The sequence below is a fragment of the Zophobas morio genome, unplaced genomic scaffold (genome assembly GCF_036711695.1).
Source record: "Zophobas morio isolate AGI-343-1 ecotype UQ-CSIRO unplaced genomic scaffold, CSIRO_AGI_Zmor_V1 ptg000020l, whole genome shotgun sequence".
Lineage (NCBI taxonomy): Eukaryota > Metazoa > Arthropoda > Insecta > Coleoptera > Tenebrionidae > Zophobas > Zophobas morio.
Window position 1 is genome coordinate 5,447,539 of NW_026972125.1, and position 24,355 is coordinate 5,471,893.

The window sequence follows — 24,355 nt, forward strand, 5'->3', positions numbered from 1 at the left end:
ATTTAAATTCTTTCAGATTATTTAGATTTCTTCGATTCATTCAAATCCTGTTCCATTCTTTCAGATTCTGTTGGATTCTTTAAGATTCTCTCAGATTTTCGTAGAGTTTATCGGTTTCTTTCGAATTCTTTCGAATGCATCCAGAGTCCTTCGGATTCTTTCAGGTTCTTTCAGATTTCTATCGATTCTCTAAGATCGACTTAAATCCTCTCCAATCCTCTTAGATTGTCTCAGATTTCTTCAGACTCTCCCAGATTTTCTGAGTCTCTATCGGGTTCTTTCGGATTCTCTGAGATTCTTTCAGATTCTCTCAGATATTCTCAAATCCTCTCAAATGCATCAGCTCATCTCCTCTCCAGTCTTCATCGATTCTTTCAGATCTCTTAAGTACCTTTCCTGCTTCAAATCCCTTCAGATTCTTACAGATATTTTCAGATTTCTTCAGATTACTATAGATTACTTGAGATCCTTCAATTTTTTCAGATCTTTTTTAATTCTCTGAGATTCTTTCAAATCTTTCAGATTTTTTAAGATTTTTTTTCAGAATATTTCAGATCATCAAATTCTCCCGTCAAACTCACAAATAATTGTTTTCCTTCAGATTCTTTCACAGACCATCGAATTAATTCAGATTCCTCCACACTCCTTAAGACTTCTCCAGATTTCTTTCTGATTCTCTGAGATTCTTTCAAATCTTTCCGATTTTTTCAGATGTTTTTTGCGAATTTTTCAGATTATTGGCAATTATTCCAGATTCTTTCAAATTCGTTGAGATTCCCTCAAATTCTTTCAGATTTTTTCTGATTTCTTGATATTACTCCAAATTACTTGAGATCTTTCAGATTTTTTAGATTTATTCAGATCTTTTAGCGAATTTTTCAGATTATCAAATTCTTTCAGATTATACCAGATCCTTTCAGATTTTTTCAGATTCCTTCAAATTACTCTAGATTACTTCAGGTCCTTTTTTAGATTTTTTAATATATTTTATTCAGAATGTTTCAAATCATCAAATTCTTCCGTCCATTCTCTCCTTTCAGATCCTTTCTTGATTCAAATGCTTTCACATCCTCTCAGATTTTCTTAGCATCTATCGGGTTGTTTCAGATTTCTTTCGATTCTCTCAGATCCACTTAAATCCTCTCCAATCCTCTCAAATTCTTTCAGATTCCTTCAGATTCTCCCATATTCTTTCAAATTCTCCCCGATAAACTTAAATACACTCAGATCTTCCCAGGTACTTTCAGATCCTTACAGATCATTTCAGATAATTCCCTCTCCTCTCAGATCGACTCATATCTTGTCCGAGCCTCCAATCTTCGCAAATCCTTTTAGATCTTCTCAGATTGTATCAAATTCTTTAAATTCCTTCATACTCCTTCAAAGTATTTCAAATTATTTCATATTATTTCAGATCCTTTCAATTCCAACAGATTCCATTAGATTCCTTCTGACAGTATTCGTTCATAATATATATTAATAATAATTAATTAGCATTATCTAAGTACAATTTAAGCCACTATATTATTTATTATTATTGTTAAGAGTCTTTCAGATTCTCTCAGATAAATATGTATATAGATTGTAAACGGGCATAGATACTTAGCTGAAAATATACTCACATATCCAGAAAACTATAGAAAATTGAATGACAAAAATCAGAACACCGTCTGTTTATTCGTTCGAAGGTTATGGACCGTTAAAGTCACAATTTTGGTTAAAATTGAATAAGACTTTGGGGAGAAAAAATGAGCAAGTTTCAGGGCTGGTAAAAGGTGTGTCGTGTGTGCGAAAGGGTGGAAATTAGCGTGTGTCGCGTAGTTATTTTAGGAAAACTGTTTTTCAGCTGAATTTTAACTAAGGGGATTAATAGGGTGCGTGCATGAGCGGAATTTCATGCGAGTAGGTGGTATCGAGCGCTTCGGCCAACGGAAACCAACGCGAGAAATTTTTAATAAACGTAAAGTAACATTCATTACTTTATTACATTACTTTATTACATTACTCCCCTAGCGCGCTTTCGATGCGTTAGCAGAAAGAACGAAAAGATTATTTAAAGAAGTAACGATGATGGAAAAAGTCATGAAATAATTTCCACGATATCTCAATCTCCCTCATGTCTGTTTTTGCGCCTTAATGCCGCATCGATTTCGCCCCGGCACAGAAAAGAACTGCGTGCCCAAAAATATCACTCGTCCCATTTAAATTTCAAATTCTCATACATAATTTCCTCCGAAACAAGCGTCCATTTATCCTGCGAAGATCCGTAGGCCGTCGCCGAGCTTTCTAGGCCACAAAGCTCGTCTCGAGGACGCGAGCTTTGACAAGTGCGCTATCACGGCGTCCTCGCGCCTTCAGCAAACACTCGCATTCAGGTGTTTCTCGTTACGTCTATTCAGCAAACTTCTCTAATCAGATGTCAAAGCTCATTATTGCAGCGAGCGCTGTCGCTCCACACGTGAAAACAAACACGACGGTTAGGCCTTTGTTCGGCTAATAAGTGCAGCGAGCTTAAAGCTGCAGCCGGATCGGTTTAATTAATGCGGCGAGAGCTTGTCTGTGACGCGAGACGTGATTAAAAGCCGCCATTACCACACGAGGGGTTTTTCGGGATGTTTTGCAGTTGTTGCAGCCGATACGAAGCTTCGGAAATGTGGTCCTTTTGCGTAATTACTAATCAGGGCCACTTTGATGTGTTTCGCGCGAAATGTGCACGACGAACTCGAGTTCTGGCGACTTTTTCCCTCCATTAGGAAGTCGTCAGCAATCCAAATAAAAGCTCGAAAATGAAAAATTCTTTAATAAAATCGCTGAATGCTAAGCCCGTCCGAAGCAGCATTCATTAAGTTCTTCGACAAAATAAAATACAGCGAGTCGGCGTTCGTTCTGCAAATACATAATTAAGACACATCCAAACATCAAAAGCTCCCGGAAGTTATAAAACGAATTCCGGGCGACGTCAACATTTCTAAAAACAGCCACTCGTATATTAACAAGCAAACGATCGAAGTCCCCCGAGTGTCACAATGGCCGGTAGTTGCCGCATAAAGAGGGATAAAATTACCAATTTCAAGTAGAGTCGGGTCCCACGATATGAGAAAAAATAACATTCTGGAAGTCTATCATATCCCTTCTGAATGCATAAAGGGCGTAATGGAGTCGTGCGGTATTTTCGAGGGGTTATTTAAGGATTTAATGGAAGGCGGCCAAAAGTGTGCTTTATGGGGCGCAGTTTGACTTAAGAACTTAAAAGGAGGAGTTATGGCGATCCCGAAATTGGGTCTAGTTGGCGAAATACCGAACTTACTCCAGGACTCGTCAAGTAACTGCGAAACACAACACTCCGTGCGTAATTTTCTACTTTTGTCCGGGCGAGATTCCCAGCTATAGCCCCACCAAATTGAAAAACTGACAAACAGCTGTAATTTCGTCGCGAGTTGTTTCCAGTCTTCGCGTTCCCACACAGGTAATATCGTAATTTTGTTTACTTTTCTCCATACGCGTTTACGTGTACTAACGGCGGGACAAAATCCTTGCTCCTTTTGAATCTACACACAGATTGATTGTACGGTGTAATTTTCAGGAATGATTAAAAATTAAAAAAAAAATCAAAAATTCTTTTCTTTTTTGGTCCCAGATTCTTATTCAGGAGGTTCGAATTAAGGTTTTAGATCGAGAGAATCGTAAAAAAACCTCGAAAGAATTCGCAAAAATCAGCAAGAATCCGAAAGAACTTGACAGAATCTAAGAAAATCTGAAAAAATCTGAAAGATTCTGAAAAAAGGAAGGAATTTGATAGAAACTGCAGGTATCTGAAAGGATCCGTGAGAATCTGAGATGATCGGAGTGGATTTGAATAAATCTGAGAGGTTCGAAAAGGATTTGACAGGATTTGAGTGAATCTGATTGCATCTGGGAGGATTTGAAAGTATCCGAGACAATCTGAGATGATAGGAGAGGATTTAAGATGAATTGAGTGGATCTGATTGCATCTAGGAGGATTTGGGAGTATCTGGGAGAATCTGAGAAAATAAGAGAGAATATGGGAGAACCTGAAGAAATGTGAAAGAATCTGAAAGATTCTGAAACAATTTGAATGAATTTATTAGAATCTATAGGGATTTGAAAGGACCTGAAAGTATCGGAGAGGAATTAAGTGGATCTTAGATGATCGTAAAGGACCAGAGTGAATTTGAGTGGATTTGAGTGCATCTGGCGGAAATTTAGTGTATCTGAGAGAATCTGAAAGAATTTGAAACACTTTGAAGGAGTATGAACGGATTTAAAGAATCTGATATAATCTGAGAAGATCTAAAAGGATTTGCAAAGATTGGAGACAGAAGAGGGAATTATCTGAAATGATCTGTAAGGATCTGAAAGTACCTGGGACGATCTGAGTGGATCTGAGTTTATCAGAGAGAATTTGAGAGAATATGGGAGAATCTGAAGGAATCTGAAAGAATCTGAAACAATCTGTAAGAACCCGATAGAGACTGAGAAAATCTGAGATAATCTGAAGAAATCTGAGAGGATTTAAGTGGATCTGAGAGAATCGAGAGAATTCAATAGAATCTGAAAGAACCGAACAGGATTTGAAAGAATCGAAGAAATCTGAAAGAATCTGAAAGAATTTGAATCAGGAATGGACCTGAAAGGACGTGAGAGAATCGATGAAGACTGGAGAGAATCTGAACGGATCCGAGCGCATCTGAGAAGATTTGAGAATATCTGAAAGAATGGACGGAAGAAATTGATGATTTGAAAAATTCTGAACAAAATCTTAAAAAATCTAAAAAATAAGGATCTCAAGTAATCTGGAGTAATTTGAAGGAATCTGAAAAAATCTGAAATTATCTGGAAGAATCAGAAAGAATTTGATAATCTGAAAAATTCGCAAAAAGATCTGAATAAATAAAAAAATTCAAAAGATCTCGAGGAATTTGGAGTAATCTGAAGAAATCAGAAAAAATCTGAAGGAATCTGAAAGAATATAGAATAACTGATATTCTAAAAATTGGCAAAGAACATCTGAAAATATCGGAAAGATTTGAAATAATCTCAGAGAAACAGAAAGAATCCAAAAAATTTGAAAAATCTCAAGTAAACTGGAGTAATCTGAAAAAATATGAAAAAATCTGAAGGAATTAGAGGGAATCTGAAGGAATTTGAAGGAATCTGAAAACAGCTGAAAGAATTTGAAGCAATCTGAAGGAATTTGAAGAAATCTGAAGAAATCTGAATGAATCTGAAAGGATCTGGAAAGAATCTCAGAGAATCAGAAAAAATCCAAAAAACTTGAAGGATCTCAAGTAATCTGGAGTAATCTGAACGAATCTGAAAAAATTTGAAGGAATTTGAGGGAATCTGAAAATATCTGAAGGAATTTGAACCAATCTTTAGGAATCTGAAGGAATCTGAAAGAATTTGAAGGAATCTAAAGGAATCTGAAAGAATCTGAAGAAATCTAAAAACAGTTGAAAGAATTGGAAGCAACCTGAAGGATTCTGAAGGAATTTGAAGGAATCTGAAGAAATCTCCAGGAATCTGAACGAATCTGAAAGGATATGGAATAACTGATAATCTGAAAAATTCCCAAAAAACTTCTGAAAAAATTGGAAAAATTTGAAAGAATCTGAAAGAATTTGAAGCAGGAAAGGATATGAAAGGACCTTAGAGGATCGATGAAGAGGAGAGGATCTGAGCGGAGGCATCAGAGAGGATTTGATAATCTGAAAAATTCTCAAAAAAATCTGAAAAAATCTGAAAAATTTGAAAGAATCTCAGAGAATCAGAAAAAATTTAAAAAGTTTGAAGGATCTCAAGGAATCTGGAGTAATCTGAAGGAATCTGAAATGATCGATAGACTGGAGAGGAGCTGAGCGGATGCACCTGAGAGAATTTGAGAATATCTGTGAGAATCTGAAAGAATCTGAGATAATATGAAATAATCTGAAGGAAACTGAAGGAAACTGAAAGAACCTGAAAGCATCTCAAAGAATCTGAAAGAATTTGAAAAAAAATTAAAGAATCTGGTAGAAACTGAATGAATCTGATAGAAACTGAAAGAATCTGATAGAAACTGAAAGAATCTAAAAGAATCTAAAATAATCTGAAAAAATCTGAAAGAATCTGAAAGAATCTGAAAGAATCTGAAAGAATCTGAAAGAATCTGAAAGAATCTGAAAGAATCTGAAAGAATCTGAAAGAATCTGAAAAAACCTGAACGAATCTGAAAGAACCTGAAAGCATCTGAGAGAATCTAAAAGAATCTGAAACAATCTGAAAGAATCTGAAACAATCTGAAAGAATCAGAAAAAATCTGAAAGAATCTGAAAAAACCTGAAAAAATCTGACAGAATTTAAAAGAACCTGGAAGAACCTGACACGATTTCTGTAGGAATCTGAAAGGATCTTGAAGAATTTGAATGAATTTGATCATCTGAAAAATTATCAGAAAGAAATTTGAAAAAATCTGAAAAGTTTGAAAGAATCTCAGAGAATCAGAAAAAATTGAAAAAATTTGAAGGACCTCAAATAATCTGCAGTAATCTGAAGGAATCTGAAGAATCTGAAGGAAGGCGAAATTACCTGAAAGATCTAGAAAGATTTTGAAGAAATCCGAAAGAACCCAATAGAATCTGGGAGACTGAGATAATCTGAAAGGATCCGAGAAAATCTGAAAAGATCTGAAAAAATTAAAAGAATTCGAAACAATTCGACAGAACTTAAAGAAATTTGAAGGAATTTGATAGAATCTCAAGTGATCTGAAAAGATCTGAGGAGAGAATCTAAGAGAGTACGGAAGAATCTGAAGGACTCTGAAGGAATCTGAAAAAATCTGAAAGAATCTGAAAGAATCTGAAAGAGTCTGAAAGAATCTGAAAGAATCTGCAAGAATCTAAAAGAACCTAGAAGAACCTGACAGGATTTGGGACTATTTCAGAGAATCTGAGAGAATATGAGAGAATCTGTAGGAATCTGAAAGGATCTAGAAGAATCTGAAAGAATTTGATAATCTGAAAAATTATCAGAAAAAAATCTGAAAAAATCTGAAAGATTTGAAAGAATCTCAGAGAATTCGAAAAAAATTAGTGAATCTGAAGGATCTCAAGTAATCTGAGGGAATCTGAAAAAATCTGAAGGAATTTAAGGGAATCTGAAGGAATTTGAAAATGTCTGAAGGAATGTGAAGCAATCTGAAGGAATCTGAGACAATATAAGATAATCTGAAAGAACTTGAAAGAATCCGAAAGAATATGAAGAAATCTAAAGAATTACGATGGAATCTGAATGGATCTGGAAGGATCTGGAAAGATATGAAACAACTTGAAAGAAGCTGAAAGAATGTGAAGAAATCTCATAGAATCTAAGAGAATTATATAGAGCCGGAGAGAGTGCGAGAGAATTAAAAAAATCCAGAACAATCTGAAAAATCTTAAGTAACCTGAAACAATTTGAAGAAGAATTTGGAAGAAATTTGTTGGAATTTGAAGGGATCTGAAAAAATTGGGCAGAATGTGAAAGAATCTGTCGAAATCTAAAGGAATAAGAAGGAATCTGTAGGAATCTGAAACAATCTAAAAAAAATCTGAAAGAATCTGAGGGAATCTGAACGAATTTGAAGGAATCTGAGAGAATCTGAAGGAATCTAAAAGGATATAAAAGAATCCGAAAGAAATCGAAATCGAACCAATGCGATAGAATCCGAAAGAATAAGAACGAATCCGAAAAATCAGTAGGAAACGGAAAGTATCCGAAGAAGTTTGCAGAAATCTGAAGGAATCCGAAACAATCAGAAAGAATCCGAAGACATCCGAAGGAATACAATGGAATCTAAAAGGATATGAAAGAACTTGAAAGAAGCTGAAGGAATGTGAAAAAATCTGATAGAATCTCAGAGAATTTGATAGAGTCTGAGAGATCTGAGCGAACATGTAAGAATCCAATAGAATCTGAAAGAGTGTGAAGTAAGCTAAAACAATTTGAAGGAATTTGTTGGAATATGAAAACATTAGGCAGAATGTGAAATAATCTGACGGAATCTAGAGGAATTTGAAAGAATCTAAAAAAATCTTAAGAAATCCGAAAGAATCTGAAAGAATCCGAAAGAACCAGAAACATTTCGAAAGAATAAGAATGAATCCGAAAAAATTTGTAGGAATTTGAAAGAATCCGAAGAAGTTTGAAAGAATCTGAAGGAATTCGAAGATATCAGAAGGATTCCTAAGACATCCGAAGAAATAAGACGTAATCTGAACGGATCTGGAAGGATCTGGAAGGATTTAAAAGAATTGAAAAGAAGCTTAAAATAGAATCTAATAAAGTCTGAAACAATCCAAAGAATCTGAGAGAACGCAAAGAACCAAAAGAATTTGAAAGAATCTTAAGTAACCTGAAACAATTTGAAGGAATTTGTTGGAATTTCTTGGAATTTAAAGGAATGGGAAGGAATCTGTAGGAATCTGAAATAATCTGACACTATCTGAAACAATCTAAAAAAATCTGAAATAATCTGGAGGAATCTGCGTAAATCTGAAGGAATCTGGGAAACTCTGAAAGAATCTGAAAGAATCTGAGGAATTCTGAAGAAATTCGAAATAACTTAGAGGGATTTTTTTGAATTTTAATGTAATTTAAAATAATTTGAAGGAATATGAAAAAATCTGAAAGAATCTGAAATAATCTAAAAGAATCTGAAAAAAATTGTAGGAATTTGAAAAAATCTGAAAGAATCAGAAAAAATACGGAAGAATCTGGGAGAATTTAAAATGATCTGAAAGGACCTGGAAAATCTGAAAGAACTAAAGACATGTGAAGGAATCTGAGAATCTGAAGTAATCTGAAAGAATTAGTAGTAATCTGAAGGAATCTAAAGGAATTTGAAAGACTCTGAAGAAATCTGAAACAATCTGAGACAATCTGAAGGAATGTGAAAAAATCTAAAAAAATCTTAAAAAATTCGAAAGAATCTGAAAGAATCCGAAAGAACCAGAAACATTTCGAAAGAATAAGAATGAATCCGAAAGTATTTGTAGGAATTTGAAAAAATCCGAAGAAGTTTGAATGAATCTGAAGGAATTCGAAAAAATTAGAAGGATTCCGAAGACATCCGAAAAAATACGACGTAATCTGAACGGATCTGGAAGGATCTGGAAAGATTTAAAAGAATTTGAAAGAAGCTTAAAAAAAACTAATAAAGTCTGAGAGAATCCATAGAATCTGAGAAAACGCAAAGAATCCATAAGAATTTGAAAGAATCTTAAGTAACCTGAAACAATTTGAAGGAATTTGTTGGAATTTCTTGGAATTTAAAGGAATCTGAAAAAATTGGACAGAGTGTGAAAGAATGTGACGGAATCTAAAGGAACGGGAAGGAATCTGTAGGAATCTGAAACAATCTGACACTATCTGAAACAATCTAAAAAAATCTGAAAGAATCTGGAGGAATCTGCGTAAATCTGAAGGAATTTGGGAGACTCTGAAAGAATCTGAAAGAATCTGAGGGAATCTGAAGAAATTTGAAATAACTTAGAGGAATTTTAAGGATTTTAATGTAATTTGAAATAATCTGAAAGAATATGAAAAAATCTGAAAGAATCTGAAATAATCTAAAAGAATCTGAAAAAAATTGTAGGAATTTGAAAAAATCTGAAAGAATCAGAAAAAATACGGAAAAATCTGGGAGAATTTGAAATGATCTGAAAGGACCTGGAAAATCTGAAGGAACTAAAGACATATGAAGGAATCTGAGAATCTGAAGCAATCTGAAAGAATTAGTAGTAATCTGAAGGAATCTAAAAGAATTTGAAAGACTCTGAAGAAATCTGAAACAATCTGAGACAATCTGAAGGAATGAGAAAAAATCTAAAAAAATCTTAAAAAATTCGAAAGAATCCGAAAGAACCAGAAACATTTCGAAAGACTAAGAATGAATCCGAAAGAATTTGTAGGAATTTGAAAGAATCCGAAGAAGTTTGAAAGAATCTGAAGGAATTCGAAAAAATTAGAAGGATTCCGAAGACATCCGAAAAAATACGATGTAATCTGAACGGATCTGGAATAAGGATCTGGAAAGATTTAAAAGAATTTGAAAGAAGCTTAAAAAAAACTAATAAAGTCTGAGAGAATCCATAGAATCTGAGAAAACGCAAGGAATCCAAAAGAATTTGAAAGAATCTTAAGTAACCTGAAACAATTTGAAGGAATTTGTTGGAATTTCTTGGAATTTAAAGGAATGGGAAGGAATCTGTAGGAATCTGAAATAATCTGACACTATCTGAAACAATCTAAAAAAATCTGAAATAATCTGGAGGAATCTGCGTAAATCTGAAGGAATCTGGGAAACTCTGAAAGAATCTGAAAGAATCTGAGGAATTCTGAAGAAATTCGAAATAACTTAGAGGGATTTTTTTGAATTTTAATGTAATTTAAAATAATTTGAAGGAATATGAAAAAATCTGAAAGAATCTGAAATAATCTAAAAGAATCTGAAAAAAATTGTAGGAATTTGAAAAAATCTGAAAGAATCAGAAAAAATACGGAAGAATCTGGGAGAATTTAAAATGATCTGAAAGGACCTGGAAAATCTGAAAGAACTAAAGACATGTGAAGGAATCTGAGAATCTGAAGTAATCTGAAAGAATTAGTAGTAATCTGAAGGAATCTAAAGGAATTTGAAAGACTCTGAAGAAATCTGAAACAATCTGAGACAATCTGAAGGAATGTGAAAAAATCTAAAAAAATCTTAAAAAATTCGAAAGAATCTGAAAGAATCCGAAAGAACCAGAAACATTTCGAAAGAATAAGAATGAATCCGAAAGTATTTGTAGGAATTTGAAAAAATCCGAAGAAGTTTGAATGAATCTGAAGGAATTCGAAAAAATTAGAAGGATTCCGAAGACATCCGAAAAAATACGACGTAATCTGAACGGATCTGGAAGGATCTGGAAAGATTTAAAAGAATTTGAAAGAAGCTTAAAAAAAACTAATAAAGTCTGAGAGAATCCATAGAATCTGAGAAAACGCAAAGAATCCATAAGAATTTGAAAGAATCTTAAGTAACCTGAAACAATTTGAAGGAATTTGTTGGAATTTCTTGGAATTTAAAGGAATCTGAAAAAATTGGACAGAGTGTGAAAGAATGTGACGGAATCTAAAGGAACGGGAAGGAATCTGTAGGAATCTGAAACAATCTGACACTATCTGAAACAATCTAAAAAAATCTGAAAGAATCTGGAGGAATCTGCGTAAATCTGAAGGAATTTGGGAGACTCTGAAAGAATCTGAAAGAATCTGAGGGAATCTGAAGAAATTTGAAATAACTTAGAGGAATTTTAAGGATTTTAATGTAATTTGAAATAATCTGAAAGAATATGAAAAAATCTGAAAGAATCTGAAATAATCTAAAAGAATCTGAAAAAAATTGTAGGAATTTGAAAAAATCTGAAAGAATCAGAAAAAATACGGAAAAATCTGGGAGAATTTGAAATGATCTGAAAGGACCTGGAAAATCTGAAGGAACTAAAGACATATGAAGGAATCTGAGAATCTGAAGCAATCTGAAAGAATTAGTAGTAATCTGAAGGAATCTAAAAGAATTTGAAAGACTCTGAAGAAATCTGAAACAATCTGAGACAATCTGAAGGAATGAGAAAAAATCTAAAAAAATCTTAAAAAATTCGAAAGAATCCGAAAGAACCAGAAACATTTCGAAAGACTAAGAATGAATCCGAAAGAATTTGTAGGAATTTGAAAGAATCCGAAGAAGTTTGAAAGAATCTGAAGGAATTCGAAAAAATTAGAAGGATTCCGAAGACATCCGAAAAAATACGATGTAATCTGAACGGATCTGGAATAAGGATCTGGAAAGATTTAAAAGAATTTGAAAGAAGCTTAAAAAAAACTAATAAAGTCTGAGAGAATCCATAGAATCTGAGAAAACGCAAGGAATCCAAAAGAATTTGAAAGAATCTTAAGTAACCTGAAACAATTTGAAGGAATTTGTTGGAATTTCTTGGAATTTAAAGGAATGGGAAGGAATCTGTAGGAATCTGAAACAATCTGACACTATCTGAAACAATCTAAAAAAATCTGAAAGAATCTGGAGGAATCTGCGTAAATCTGAAGGAATCTGGGAGACTCTGAAAGAATCTGAAAGAATCTGAGGGAATCTGAAGAAATTTGAAATAACTTAGAGGAATTTTTTTGAATTTTAATGTAATTTGAAATAATCTGAAGCAATATGAAAAAATCTGAAAGAATCTGAAATAATCTAAAAGAATCTGAAAAAAATTGTAAGAATTTGAAAAAATCTGAAAGAATCAGAAAAAATACGGAAGAATCTGGGAGAATTTGAAATGATCTGAAAGGACCCGGAAAATCTGAAGGAACTAAAGACATATGAAGGAATCTGAGAATCTGAAGAAATCTGAAACAATCTGAGACAATCTGAAGGAATGAGAAAGAATCTAAAAAAATCTTAAAAAATTCGAAAGAATCCGAAAGAACCAGAAACATTTCGAAAGACTAAGAATGAATCCGAAAGAATTTGTAGGAATTTGAAAGAATCCGAAGAAGTTTGAAAGAATCTGAAGGAATTCGAAAAAATTAGAAGGATTCCGAAGACATCCGAAAAAATACGATGTAATCTGAACGGATCTGGAAGGATCTGGAAAGATTTAAAAGAATTTGAAAGAAGCTTAAAAAAAACTAATAAAGTCTGAGAGAATCCATAGAATCTGAGAAAACGCAAGGAATCCAAAAGAATTTGAAAGAATCTTAAGTAACCTGAAACAATTTGAAGGAATTTGGAAGGAATTTGTTGGAATTTCTAGGAATTTAAAGGAATCTGAAAAAATTGGACAGAATATGAAAGAATCTGACGGAATCTAAAGGAATTTGAAGGAATCTGAAACATTCAGAGACATTTGAAAGTATCTGAAGGAATCTGAATAATATGAGGGAATCTGAAAGGACCTGAAAGAATGTGAAGAAATCTGAAGAAATACGGTGGAATCTGAACGGATCTGGAAGGATCTGAAACAATTTGAAAGAATTTGGACGGAATATGGAAAGAATTTGGAAGGAATTTGTTGGAATTTGAAGGAGTCCGAAAAAATTGGACAGAATATGAAAGAATCTGACGAAATCTAAGGGAATTTGAAGGAATCTGAAATAATCTGAGAATATGAAATAACTTGAAAAAATCTAAAAGAATCTGATGAAATCTGAAGAAATACGATGGAATCTGAACGGATCTGTAAGGATCTGGAAAGATCTGGAAAAATCTGAAAGAATTTGAAAAAATCTCATAGAATCTGAGAGAATTAGATAGAGCCTGAGGGAATGTGAGAGAATTCAAAAATTCTGAGAGAACGTGAAACAACCTGAAAAATCTTAAGTAACCTGAAACAATTTGAAGGAATCTGGACGAAATTTGAAAAGAATTTAGAAGGAATTTGTTAGAATTTGAAAGAATCTGAAAAAATTGGACAGAATGTGAAAGAATCTGACGGAATCTAAAGGTATGAGAAGGAATCTGTAGGAATCTGAAACAATCTAAAAAAATCTAAAAGAATCTGAAAGAACCCGAAGGAAATCTAAATCGAAGGAATCCGATAGAATCCGAAAGAATAAGAACGAATCTGAAAAATCTGCAGGAAACTGAAAGAATCCGTAGGAGTTTGCAGGAATCTGAAGGAATCCGAAACAATCAGAAAAAATCCGAAGATATCCGAAGAAATACGATGGAATCTGAACGGATCTGAAAGGATATGAAAAAACTTGAATAAAGCTGAAAGAATGTGAAATAATCTGATAGAATCTGAGAGAATTTGATAGTTTTAAAGATCTGAGAGAACATGTAAGAATCCAATAGAATCTGAAACAGTGTTAAGTAAGCTGACACAATTTGAAGGAATTTGTTGGAATATGACAAAATGGACAGAAGGTGAAATAATCCGGAGGAATCTAAAGGAATTTGAAAGGATCTGAAGGAATCTGAGACATTTGAAAGAATCTGAAGGAATCTGAAAAAATATGAGGAAATCTAAAAGAACCTGAAGAAATCTGAAGAAATCTGAAGAAATACGATGAAATCTGAACGGATCTGGAAGGATCTGGAAGAATCTAAAAGAATTTGAAAGAAGATGAGAAAATTTCAAGTAACCTGAAACAATTTGGACCGAATTTGGAAAGAATTTGGAAGGAATTTGTTGTAATTTGAAGGAATCAGAAAAAATTGGACAGAATATGAAAGAATCTGACGGAATCTAAAGGAATGAGAAGGAATCTGTTGGAATCTGAAACAATCGGAGACTATCTGAAACAATAAAAAAAAATCTGAAATAATCTGAAGGAATCTGCGTAAATCTGAAAGAATCTGAGAGAACTTGAGGGAATATGAAACAATCCTAAAGAATCTGAAAAAGTCTAAAGGAATCTGAAAAAAATTTGAAAGAATCTGAAGGTATATGTTGGAATCTAATGGAATCTTGTGGAGTATGAAGGAAACTAAAGGAGTCTTAAAAAATCCGAGAGAATCCGAAATAATCTGAAAATATCTGAAAGCATTTTTGACAATCTGAAAGAATCTGCATGAATCTGAAGGAATCTGAAGAAATTTGAGATAATTTGGAGGAATTTTAAGGATTTTAATGTAATCTGAAAAAATACGGAAGAATTTGGGAGAATTTAAAATGATCTGAAAGGATCTGGAAAATCTGAAGGAACTAAAGACATATGAAGGAATCAGAAATAATCTGAGGGAGAAAAAAACGATTTGTTAGTTGGATGATCCAAATATCTTCTCTTTCTGGTTTTTATCATTCGATTTGTTATAGTTTTCTGAGTAGTAGAGTATATTTTCAACTAGGGATCTATCTCATTTTCGGGAGATTTCAATATTAAAAAAAAATTAAATCAATAGCCCCTCTAAAATTTTTTGGCCTTAGATTCTTATTCAGGAATTTCTTCAGTCAAATCGAATTTTCTTTTAGAAAGATATCTGGATATGGCTTAAATTAGAAAATTTTGACCGAATAGAATCCCGGAAAAATTCATTTTTCAATCTACCTGAAATTGAGTTTCTAGATCAACTTTGTCCAGCGGAGCTCGCTTTTCGCATCGATTGCTGAAAATGTTTACTACTTTAGACGAGATCCTTCTTATTACTATTATCATTACTATCATTATTTTCAGAGAGACGTAGCCTTCTGCTGCCTCTTCCTCCTGGCCATGACCCTGGTTCCATGGGCCGCCGGCGCCGACAGGCACCGCAAGCGCGAGCTGCGTTCCCGCGGGAGCGTCGTCTACGCCGACCCGGTAAGTCCCCCAAGAAGCCATTACCGGCGAAGGAAGCGCCCTCCCCTGATTGACCGAGCCCGAACCGGAACATTAACCCAGCTTCCGGCCTTCCGGGCACACCCACCGTGTATCATAATTTCGGATTCCGAAATCGGGACGACAGCCGTATCTAATACCGGAAACGAGTCCGGAAATATCGATTAAGGGTGTTCGAAAAGATTTCCGCATGAAAATGCGCGTCACATTACGCGGCCTAGGCGAGCACCGCCGCCTCAATCACTCAATATTTCCGCATATTGGAGTCGTCCGATCGCCGCGAAATCCTATTAGAAAACTTCCGTCCGTCCACTGGTTTTATCGAGTCTAGACGATTCTATCGGCCGGAGTTTATGTAGAACGCGAAAAGCATCCAATCAGCGCGAAAAACGCTTAACCGGCAGCTTTTAAGCGTCGTCCCTGCGGCCGGAATCGTCGGATAGTTGCGGCCCAACACGAAAAAATAATTAATATTTCATGTCGTTCGGCAATAACGATTCGCGAACAAGCACTCGAGCGACAGAACAATAAAACGAGGCCGGTTAACACAGAAGGCAATCCATCATCGGGAAACGACACAATTTGCAAGAATTTCCCTCCCGACTCCGGGACAACGGCACGTGCTGAAAATTTCAGCCGAACGAGAAAATTAATTGCGAAACGTCGGCGAAAGGACGACGAAGGGAGCGCTTCCTTAATCTAGAGAACAGGCGCTAAATACAGTATGATATGAGTTTTTCGAGGAAGTCGGAACTTTATTTCATTTATGGCCGGATTTTCCGGGCCTTATCTGAGGAGACTTATCCTAATGAGGGTGTCGATGTGACAGGACGACTCGCAGCCTGATTAATGTTTATTCGTTCAATTGTAAAGCCGGATCGGGCTGCTTAAGGCTCGAATAACCCCCGCCCTGCAATTAGACAGACGAAAATGGCGAAAACGGGGAAAGTTATGTAAAGTGCGGGTTGCGTTCACGGGTTCAGTTTAAACTTTGAAGTTTTTTTTAGTCTAGAGTCGACCACTTGCCATAGAATTCAAGTTTCATCTCCCAGTAAATAAAATGAGCCAATAAAATACTTATTACTACTTACCTAATAAAAATTATAATTTCAAAATGTTTAAATTAGGGCCAGAACAATAAAATAAAAATTGAAAATTTTGGGAAAAAATAAAAACCGAATAAAACAGGGAAAATGTCTTAAATAATTATTAATATATATTATGAATGAATCCAGTCAGAAGGAATCTAATGGAACCTGTTGGAATCTGATGGAATTTGAAAGGATCTGAAATAATATGCAAGAATTTGAATGAATCTGAAAAGTAATGAAAGAATCGGATAGAATCTGGGAAATCTCATTTAATGGAAATTGATGTAATTTGAAAGAATTTGAAAGAATCCGAAATAATTCGAAAGGTTCTGAAAGAATCTGAGTGAATCTGAGAACATCAACCCTAGGAGAATCTGAGAGAATCGAAAGAATCTAAGGGAATCTGATACAATCTGAAGAAATCTGGAGGAATCTGAAGGAGTTTGAAATAACATGATGGAATCTGATGAAATCTGAAAGACTCTGAAAGAAATGAAATAATCTGAAATCTATTAGAATCGCTGAAAATTTGATAAAATTTGAGTGAATCGAAACAATCTAAGTAATTGTGAAAAAATCCGAGAAACTGAAAGATTTTAAATACAAATTATGGCAATCTCAAGGAAGCTAAGAAAATCTGAAAGAATCTGAAATAATCTAAAACAATCTTAAAAAATCTGAAGGAACTTCAAGGAATATGAAGGAATATTCTGAAGGAATCTAAAGGAGTCTTAAGGAATTTGAAGAAATTTGAAGGAATCTGAAAGAATCTAATTATTTATTGACAAACAGAACATAATATGAAATAATCGAAAATAATCTGACTGAATCTATAAACAATTTGTAGGAATTTAATGAAAATTGATGTAATTTGAAAGAATCTTAAAGAATCCGAAAATTTTTGAAAGGATCCGAAAGAATTCGAAAGAAGCTGAAAGAAATCTGAAAGAATCTGACTGAGTCTGAGAGAATTTTAAAGAATCTCAAACAATTTGATGGAATTTATTGCAAATTTTCAAGTAATTTGAAAGAACCTAAAAAAAATCCGAATGAATCTGAATGAATCCGAAAGAATCTAAAAGAATATGATTATAACAAAATAAATTTATTGACTAGCAGAACATAATCTGAAATAATCGAAGACAATCTGAATGAATCTATAAACAATTTGTAGGAATTTAATGAAAATTGATGTAATTTGAAAGAATCTTAAAAAATCCGAAAATTGTTGAAAGGATCCCAAAGAATTCGAAAGAAGCTGAAAGAAATCTGAAAGAATCTGACTGAATCTGAGAGAATCTTAAAGAATCTCAAACAATTTTATGGAATTTATTGCAAATTTTCAAGTAATTTGAAAGAACCTAAAAGAATCCGAAAGAATCTGAAAGAATCTGAAAGAATCTGAAAGAATCTGAAAGAATCTGAAAGAATCTGAAAGAATCTGAAAGAATCTGAAAGAATCTGAAAGAATCTGAAAGAATCTGAAAGAATCTGAGTGAATCTGAGAACATCTGATAGAACCCAGGAGTGTCTTAGAGAATCGAAAGAATCTAAGGGAATCTGATACAATCTGAAGAAATCTGGAGGAATCTGATGGAATTTGAAGTAATATGATGGAATCTGATGAAATCTGAAAGACTCTGAAAGAATTTGAAATAATCTGAAATAATGTGAAAGAATCTAATAGAATCGGTGAGAATTTGATAGAATTTGAGAGAATGGAAACAATCTAAGTGAATGTGAAAAAATCCAAGAAACTGAAATAATCTTAAATCCAAATTATGGTAATCTCAAGGAAACTAAGAAAACCTGAAATAATCTGAAATAATCTAAAACAATATTAAAAAATCTGAAGAAATTTCAAGGAATATGAAGGAATATTTTGAAAGAATTTCAAAGAATCTGAAGGAATCGAAGGAATCTGAAGGAGTCTTAAGGAATTTGAAGAAATCTGAAGGAATCTGAAAGAATCTGATTATAACAAAATAAATTTATTGACTAACAGAACATAATCTGAAATAATCGAAAATAATCAGAATGAATCTATAAACCATTTGTGGGAATTTAATGAAAATTGATGTAATTTGAAAGAATCTGAAAGAATCTGAAAGAATCTGAAAGAATCTGAAAGAATCTGAAAGAATCTGAAAGAATCTGAAAGAATCTGAGTGAATCTGAGAACATCTGATAGAACCCAGGAGTGTCTTAGAGAATCGAAAGAATCTAAGGGAATCTGATACAATCTGAAGAAATCTGGAGGAATCTGATGGAATTTGAAATAATATGATGGAATCTGATGAAATCTGAAAGACTCTGAAAGAATTTGAAATAATCTGAAATAATGTGAAAGAATCTATTAGAATCGGTGAGAATTTGACAGAATTTGAGAGAATGGAAACAATCTAAGTGAATGTGAAAAAATCCGAGAAACTGAAATAATCTTAAATCCAAATTATGGTATTCTCAAGGAAAATAAGAAAACCTGAAAGAATCTGAACTAATCTAAAACAATATTAAAAAATCTGAAGAAATTTCATGAAATATGAAGGAATATTTTGAAAGAATTTCAAAGAATCTGAAGGAATCTGAAAGAATCTGATTATAACAAAATAAATTTATTGACTAAGAGAACATAATCTGAAATAATTGAAAATAATCTAACTGAATCTATAAACAATTTGTAGGAATTTAATGAAAATTGATGCAATTTGAAAGAATCTTAAAGAATCCGAAAATTTTTGAAAGGATCCGAAAGAATTCTAAAGAAGCTGAAAGAAATCTGAAAGAATCTGACTGATTCTGAGAGAATCTTAAAGAATCTCAAACAATTTGATGGAATTCGTTGCAAATTTTCAAGTAATTTGAAAGAACCTAAAAGAATCCGAGAGGATCCGAATGAATCTGAAAGAATCTGAAAAGATCTGAAAGAATCTGAAAGAATCTGAAAGAATCTGGAAGAATCTGAAAGGATCTAAATAAATAATATATAAATAAATAAATCTGAAATAATCTGAATGAATCTGAGACCATCTGATAGAGCCTAGGAGAATCTGAGGGAATCGAAATACTCTAAGGGAATCGGATACAATCTGAAGAAATCTGGAGGAATCTGAAGGAATTTTGAAGTAATATGATGGAATCTGATGAAATCTGAAATACTGAAAGAATTTGAAATAATCTAAAATACATAATATGAAATAATCTATTAGAATCGGTGAGAATTTGATAGAATTTGAGAAAATCGAAACAATCTAAGTGAATGTGAAATTATGGGATTCTCAAGGAAACTAAGAAAACCTGGGACAATCTGAAATAATGTAAAACAATCTTAAAAAATCTGAAGGAATTTCAAGGAATATGAAGGAATATTCTGAAGGAATCTGAGGGAATCTGAAAGATTTTCAAAGAACCTGAAGGAATCCGAAGGAATCTGAAGAAGTCTTAAGGAATTTGAAGAAATCTGAAGGAATCTGAAGGAATCTGAAAGAATCTGATTATAACAAAATAAATTTATTGACTAAGAGAACATAATCTAAAATAATCGAAAATAATCTGAATGAATCTATAAATAATTTGTAGGAATTTAACGAAAATTGATGTAATTTGAAAAAATCTTAAAGAATCCGAAAATTGTTGAAAGGATCCGAAAGAATTCGAAAGAAGCTGAAAGAAATCTGAAAGAATCTGACTGAATCTGGGAGAATCTTAAAGAATCTCAAACAATTTGATAGAATTCATTGCAAATTTTCAAGTAATTTGAAAGAACCTAAACGAATCCGAGAGAATCCGAATGAATCTGAAAGAATCTGAAAGGATCTGAAAGGATCTGAAAGAATCCGAAACAAACTGAAAGCATTTGAAAGAATTTGAAACGATCTGAAAGGATCTGAAAAAATCTGAAAGGATCTGAAAGAATCTGAAAGAATCTGAAAGGATCTGAAAGAATCTAAAAGAATCTAAAAAAAATCTGAATTAATCTGAGTGAATCTGAGACCATCTGATAGAGCCTAGGAGAATCTGAGAGAATCGAAAAAATCAAATCGAAAAAATCAAAGGGATTCTGATACAATCTGAAGAAATCTGGAGGAATCTGAAAGAATTTGAAATAATCTGAAAGAATCTGAAAGAACCTGGAAGAACCTGACAGAATCTGAAAGATTCTCTCAAATTCTCGTGGATTCTCTCTTAAGGAATCTGCAACAATTTGAAGGAATTATTAGGAAGTTTTGAAGTAATTTGAAAGGACCTTCAAGAATCAGCTAGGATATAAAAGAATCTCAGCGAATCTGAAAGAATTGCAGGGAATCATTAGAAATCTGAAACAATTTGAATTTGTTCTACTTTAAAAATTCTAAAAGAATCTGAAAGAATTCGAAAAATTTTTAAGGAATTTGAAAGAGTTTAATAATAATAATAATAATAATAAAGCACAAAACCTTAAATAATCTAAAAGAATTTGAGAAAATCTAAAAGAATCTAAAAGAATTTGAAAGAATACGAAAGAATCCGAAAGGATTTGGAAGGATCTGAAAGGATCTGGAAGAATCTGAAACAATTTGATAGAATCGGTGAGAATTTGATAGAATTTAAGCCAATGTGAAAGAATCCGAGAAGCTGAAAGAATCTTAAATTCAAATTATAGGAATTTGTTGGAATTTGAAGGAATCTAAAAGTATCTGACAGAATCCGAAAAGATCTTAATTAAAATGAAGGAATATCAAGGAAACTAAGAAAACCTCAAATAATTTAAAACAATGTTAAAGGAATCTGAAGGAATATTCTGAAGGAATCTCAAAGAATCTTAAAAGGAGTCTTAAGGGATTTGATTAAATCTAAAGAAATCTGAAAGAACCTGAAAGAATCTGACAAAATCCGAGATAATATCAGAGAATCTTAAGGAATCTGAAACGATTTGACGGAATTTGACGGCATATGAAAAAATCTGAATGAACCTAAGGGAATCTGATGGAATCTGAAGGACTTTGAAAGAATCTGAAAGAACCTGACATAATCTGAAGGAATCTGAAAAAATCTGAAGGAATTTTAATGACTCTGAAAGAACCTTATAGAATCTGAGAGAATCTGAAATAGATGAATGAATATAACCGAAACGGAGAGAATCCGAGAGAATCTGAGAGAATCTTAAGGAATCTCAAACAATTTGATGGAATTCACTGGAGATTTTGAAGTAATTAATATAAGAGAACCTAAAACAATCCAAAAGAATCTTAGCGAATCTAAGAGAATTTTGAGAAATCTGAAAGAATTTGAAGGAATCTGAAATAATGTGAAAGAATCTGAAAAACATTGATGATGATAATAATATAAATTTATTGACTAATAGAACAAAATCTGAGCAAATCTAAATTAATCTCGAAGAATCCGAAAAGATCTGAAAGGATCTGAAGAATTCGAAAGGATCTGAAATAATGTGCAAGAATCTAATAGAATCTGCGAGAATTTGATAGAATTTGAGAGAATATGAGAGAATCGAAACAATCTGAGAGAATGTGAAAGAATCCGAGAAACTAAAAGAACCTTAAATTCAAATTATAGGAATCTGTTAGAATTTGAAGGAATCTAAATGTATCTGAAGGAATCTCAAAGAAAATAAGAAAACCTGAGAAATTCTGAAATAATCGAAAACAATCTTAAAATATCTGAAGAAATATGAAGGATTTGAGGAAATCCGAAAAAATTTCAAAGAATCTGAAGGAATCCGAAGGAATCTGATGGAGTCTTAAGGAATTTGAAGAAATCTGAAGGAACCTGAGAGAATCTGATTATAATAATAGGAGTATAAATTTGTTGATTAACAGAACATAATCTGAAATAATCTAAAATAATCTGAATGAATCTATCAATAATAATTTGTAGGAATTTAATGGAAATTGATGTAATTTGAAAGAATCTTAAAGAATCCGAAAATATTTGAAAGGGACCGAAAGAATTCGAAAGAAGCTGAGAGAAATTTGAAAGAATCTGAGTAAATCTGAGAAGATCTGAAATAATCTAAAGAATCTAAAAAGAATCTAAACGACCCTGAAAGAATCTGATAAAATCCGAAAGAATATGAGAGAATCTTAAGGCAAGAATCTAAGAGAATTTTGAGAAATCTGAAACAATTTGAAGGAATTTGTTGTAATTTAAAAAATCTAAAAGAATCTGAAAGAATTCGAAAAACTATGAACGAATCGGAAAGAATTCGAAAAACTGTGAACGAATCTGAAAGAATTCGAAAAACTATGAAAGGATCTCAAAGAATCTGAAAGAATTTGAAAGAACCTGACCACAATCTGACAGAATCTGAAAAAATCTGAAGGAATTTTAAAAACTCTGAAAGAACCTTAGAGATTTTGGGATAATCTGAAAGAAATGAATGAATCTAACCGAATCGGAGAGAATCTGAGAGAATCTTAAGGAATCTCAAACAATTTGATGGAATTCATTGGAAATTTTTAAGTAATTTGAGAGAACCTAAAAGAATCGAAAAGAATCCGAAAAGATCCAAAAGAATTAGCAAGAATCTAAAAGAATCCTAGCGACTCTGAGAAAATCAGAAATAATTGATGAGAATCTAAGAGAATTTTGAGAAATCTGAAACGATTTGAAAGAATTTGTTGTAATTTAAAAAAATCTAAGAGAATCTGAAACAATTGGAAAAACTTAATAAAAGCTATAATTTCAGAATGTTTAACACAATAAAATAAAAATTGAAAATTTTGGGGAAAAATAAAAACCAAATAAAAGAGGGAAAATGTCAGGTCAGGTCATGTCAGGTTTTAAAAAAATCTCAAGTGTTTTGTTACTAGTTAGTAATTTGATATAAATTTCTTGGAAGTTCAGATCTTTTTTTATTTTTAGAAAAATCAAAAAATTCGGAGACCCCTGGTGTTTTATTTTCACAAAAATTTGGAAAAATCTTGAGGATTTGATGTTTTGTTTCTGACTAAATTTCATAACATCTTGAACTTCCTAGTGTTTCATCTTTATAAAAATGGGAAATAAGAAGAATTTCAAAAAATCTTGAGCCCTTTGGTGTTTTATTTTTGGATAAATTTGGAAGAATCTTCTCGGGAGTTGTGAACTTTTATTTCTATGAGAATTTAAAAAACTTGTGCGCTTTCTTTTTAGAAGAATTTATTATCATCTTGGGGGCAATTGATGTTAGTAGTTTTGTATATACTGGGACCCCTGGATCAGTTTGACCTCATTTGACCTGACTACTTTTTATCGAACATTTGTCATCGCCTTGTGCTTTGTCGACTTGACCTTGGGGACGATCCTGTACTGCTCAGACTCGACTATTCCTTCATACAGCTTAGTAGGAGAGTACTGATTCTTGAAATGGAGCGTGGGTTCGAATCCCACACCCAACAGTTCCTCTTTTATCGAATTGTAAATTATACATTAAATAAAACGGTTAAGAGTAGTCAGGTTAAAAAAACGGGAAACGTTATGTGTAGTGCGGGTTGCGTTCGCGCGTTCAGTCTGCCGTCCGCGCCGATTCCTTGAAGGGGAGTTTCGTGCCGCGTTTTACGGTCTGAGTGTGCGATATTTACGGACCTTTGTAGCGCTCGAAAACAATCAGAGCCGCGTTTGCCGAGGTAATGCGATCTTCAAAAATGAAATATTCATGAAAGTCATTAGCGATACTCTGAGTGTGCCGCCTGTTACTCTTCCTTCCGATAAGGCTCGGGCGAAACAGTGCAAAATCGTCGATTTCCGACATCCCATCAGCACATGCAAATTCCGGAATAAATAATTCATAGACGAAAGTAGCACCTCACTACTCAGCCTCCTCTAAATTAACATATCAAGCAAAATCTAAGCCATAATTAGTTTTAGTTAGAAGGTTTCCCCGCGGATAACAAACCAAACTTTGTCGTAAATAATTATATTTCCTTTTCCCGAATTGCTTTCAG

The 24,355-nt window shown here is 33.2% G+C and overlaps 1 protein-coding gene across 1 annotated transcript in view; it reads left to right on the top strand.

Moving 5' to 3' along the window:
• LOC135131511 (CCN family member 1) overlaps positions 1-24,355 on the top strand; it is a 187,494-nt gene that overhangs the window by 52,728 nt on the left and 110,411 nt on the right. Inside the window, exon 2 of the mRNA XM_064059288.1 lies at positions 15,199-15,321. Within this exon, the coding sequence (XP_063915358.1) occupies positions 15,199-15,321 (123 nt within the window). The remainder of the gene's footprint in view (positions 1-15,198; positions 15,322-24,355) is intronic.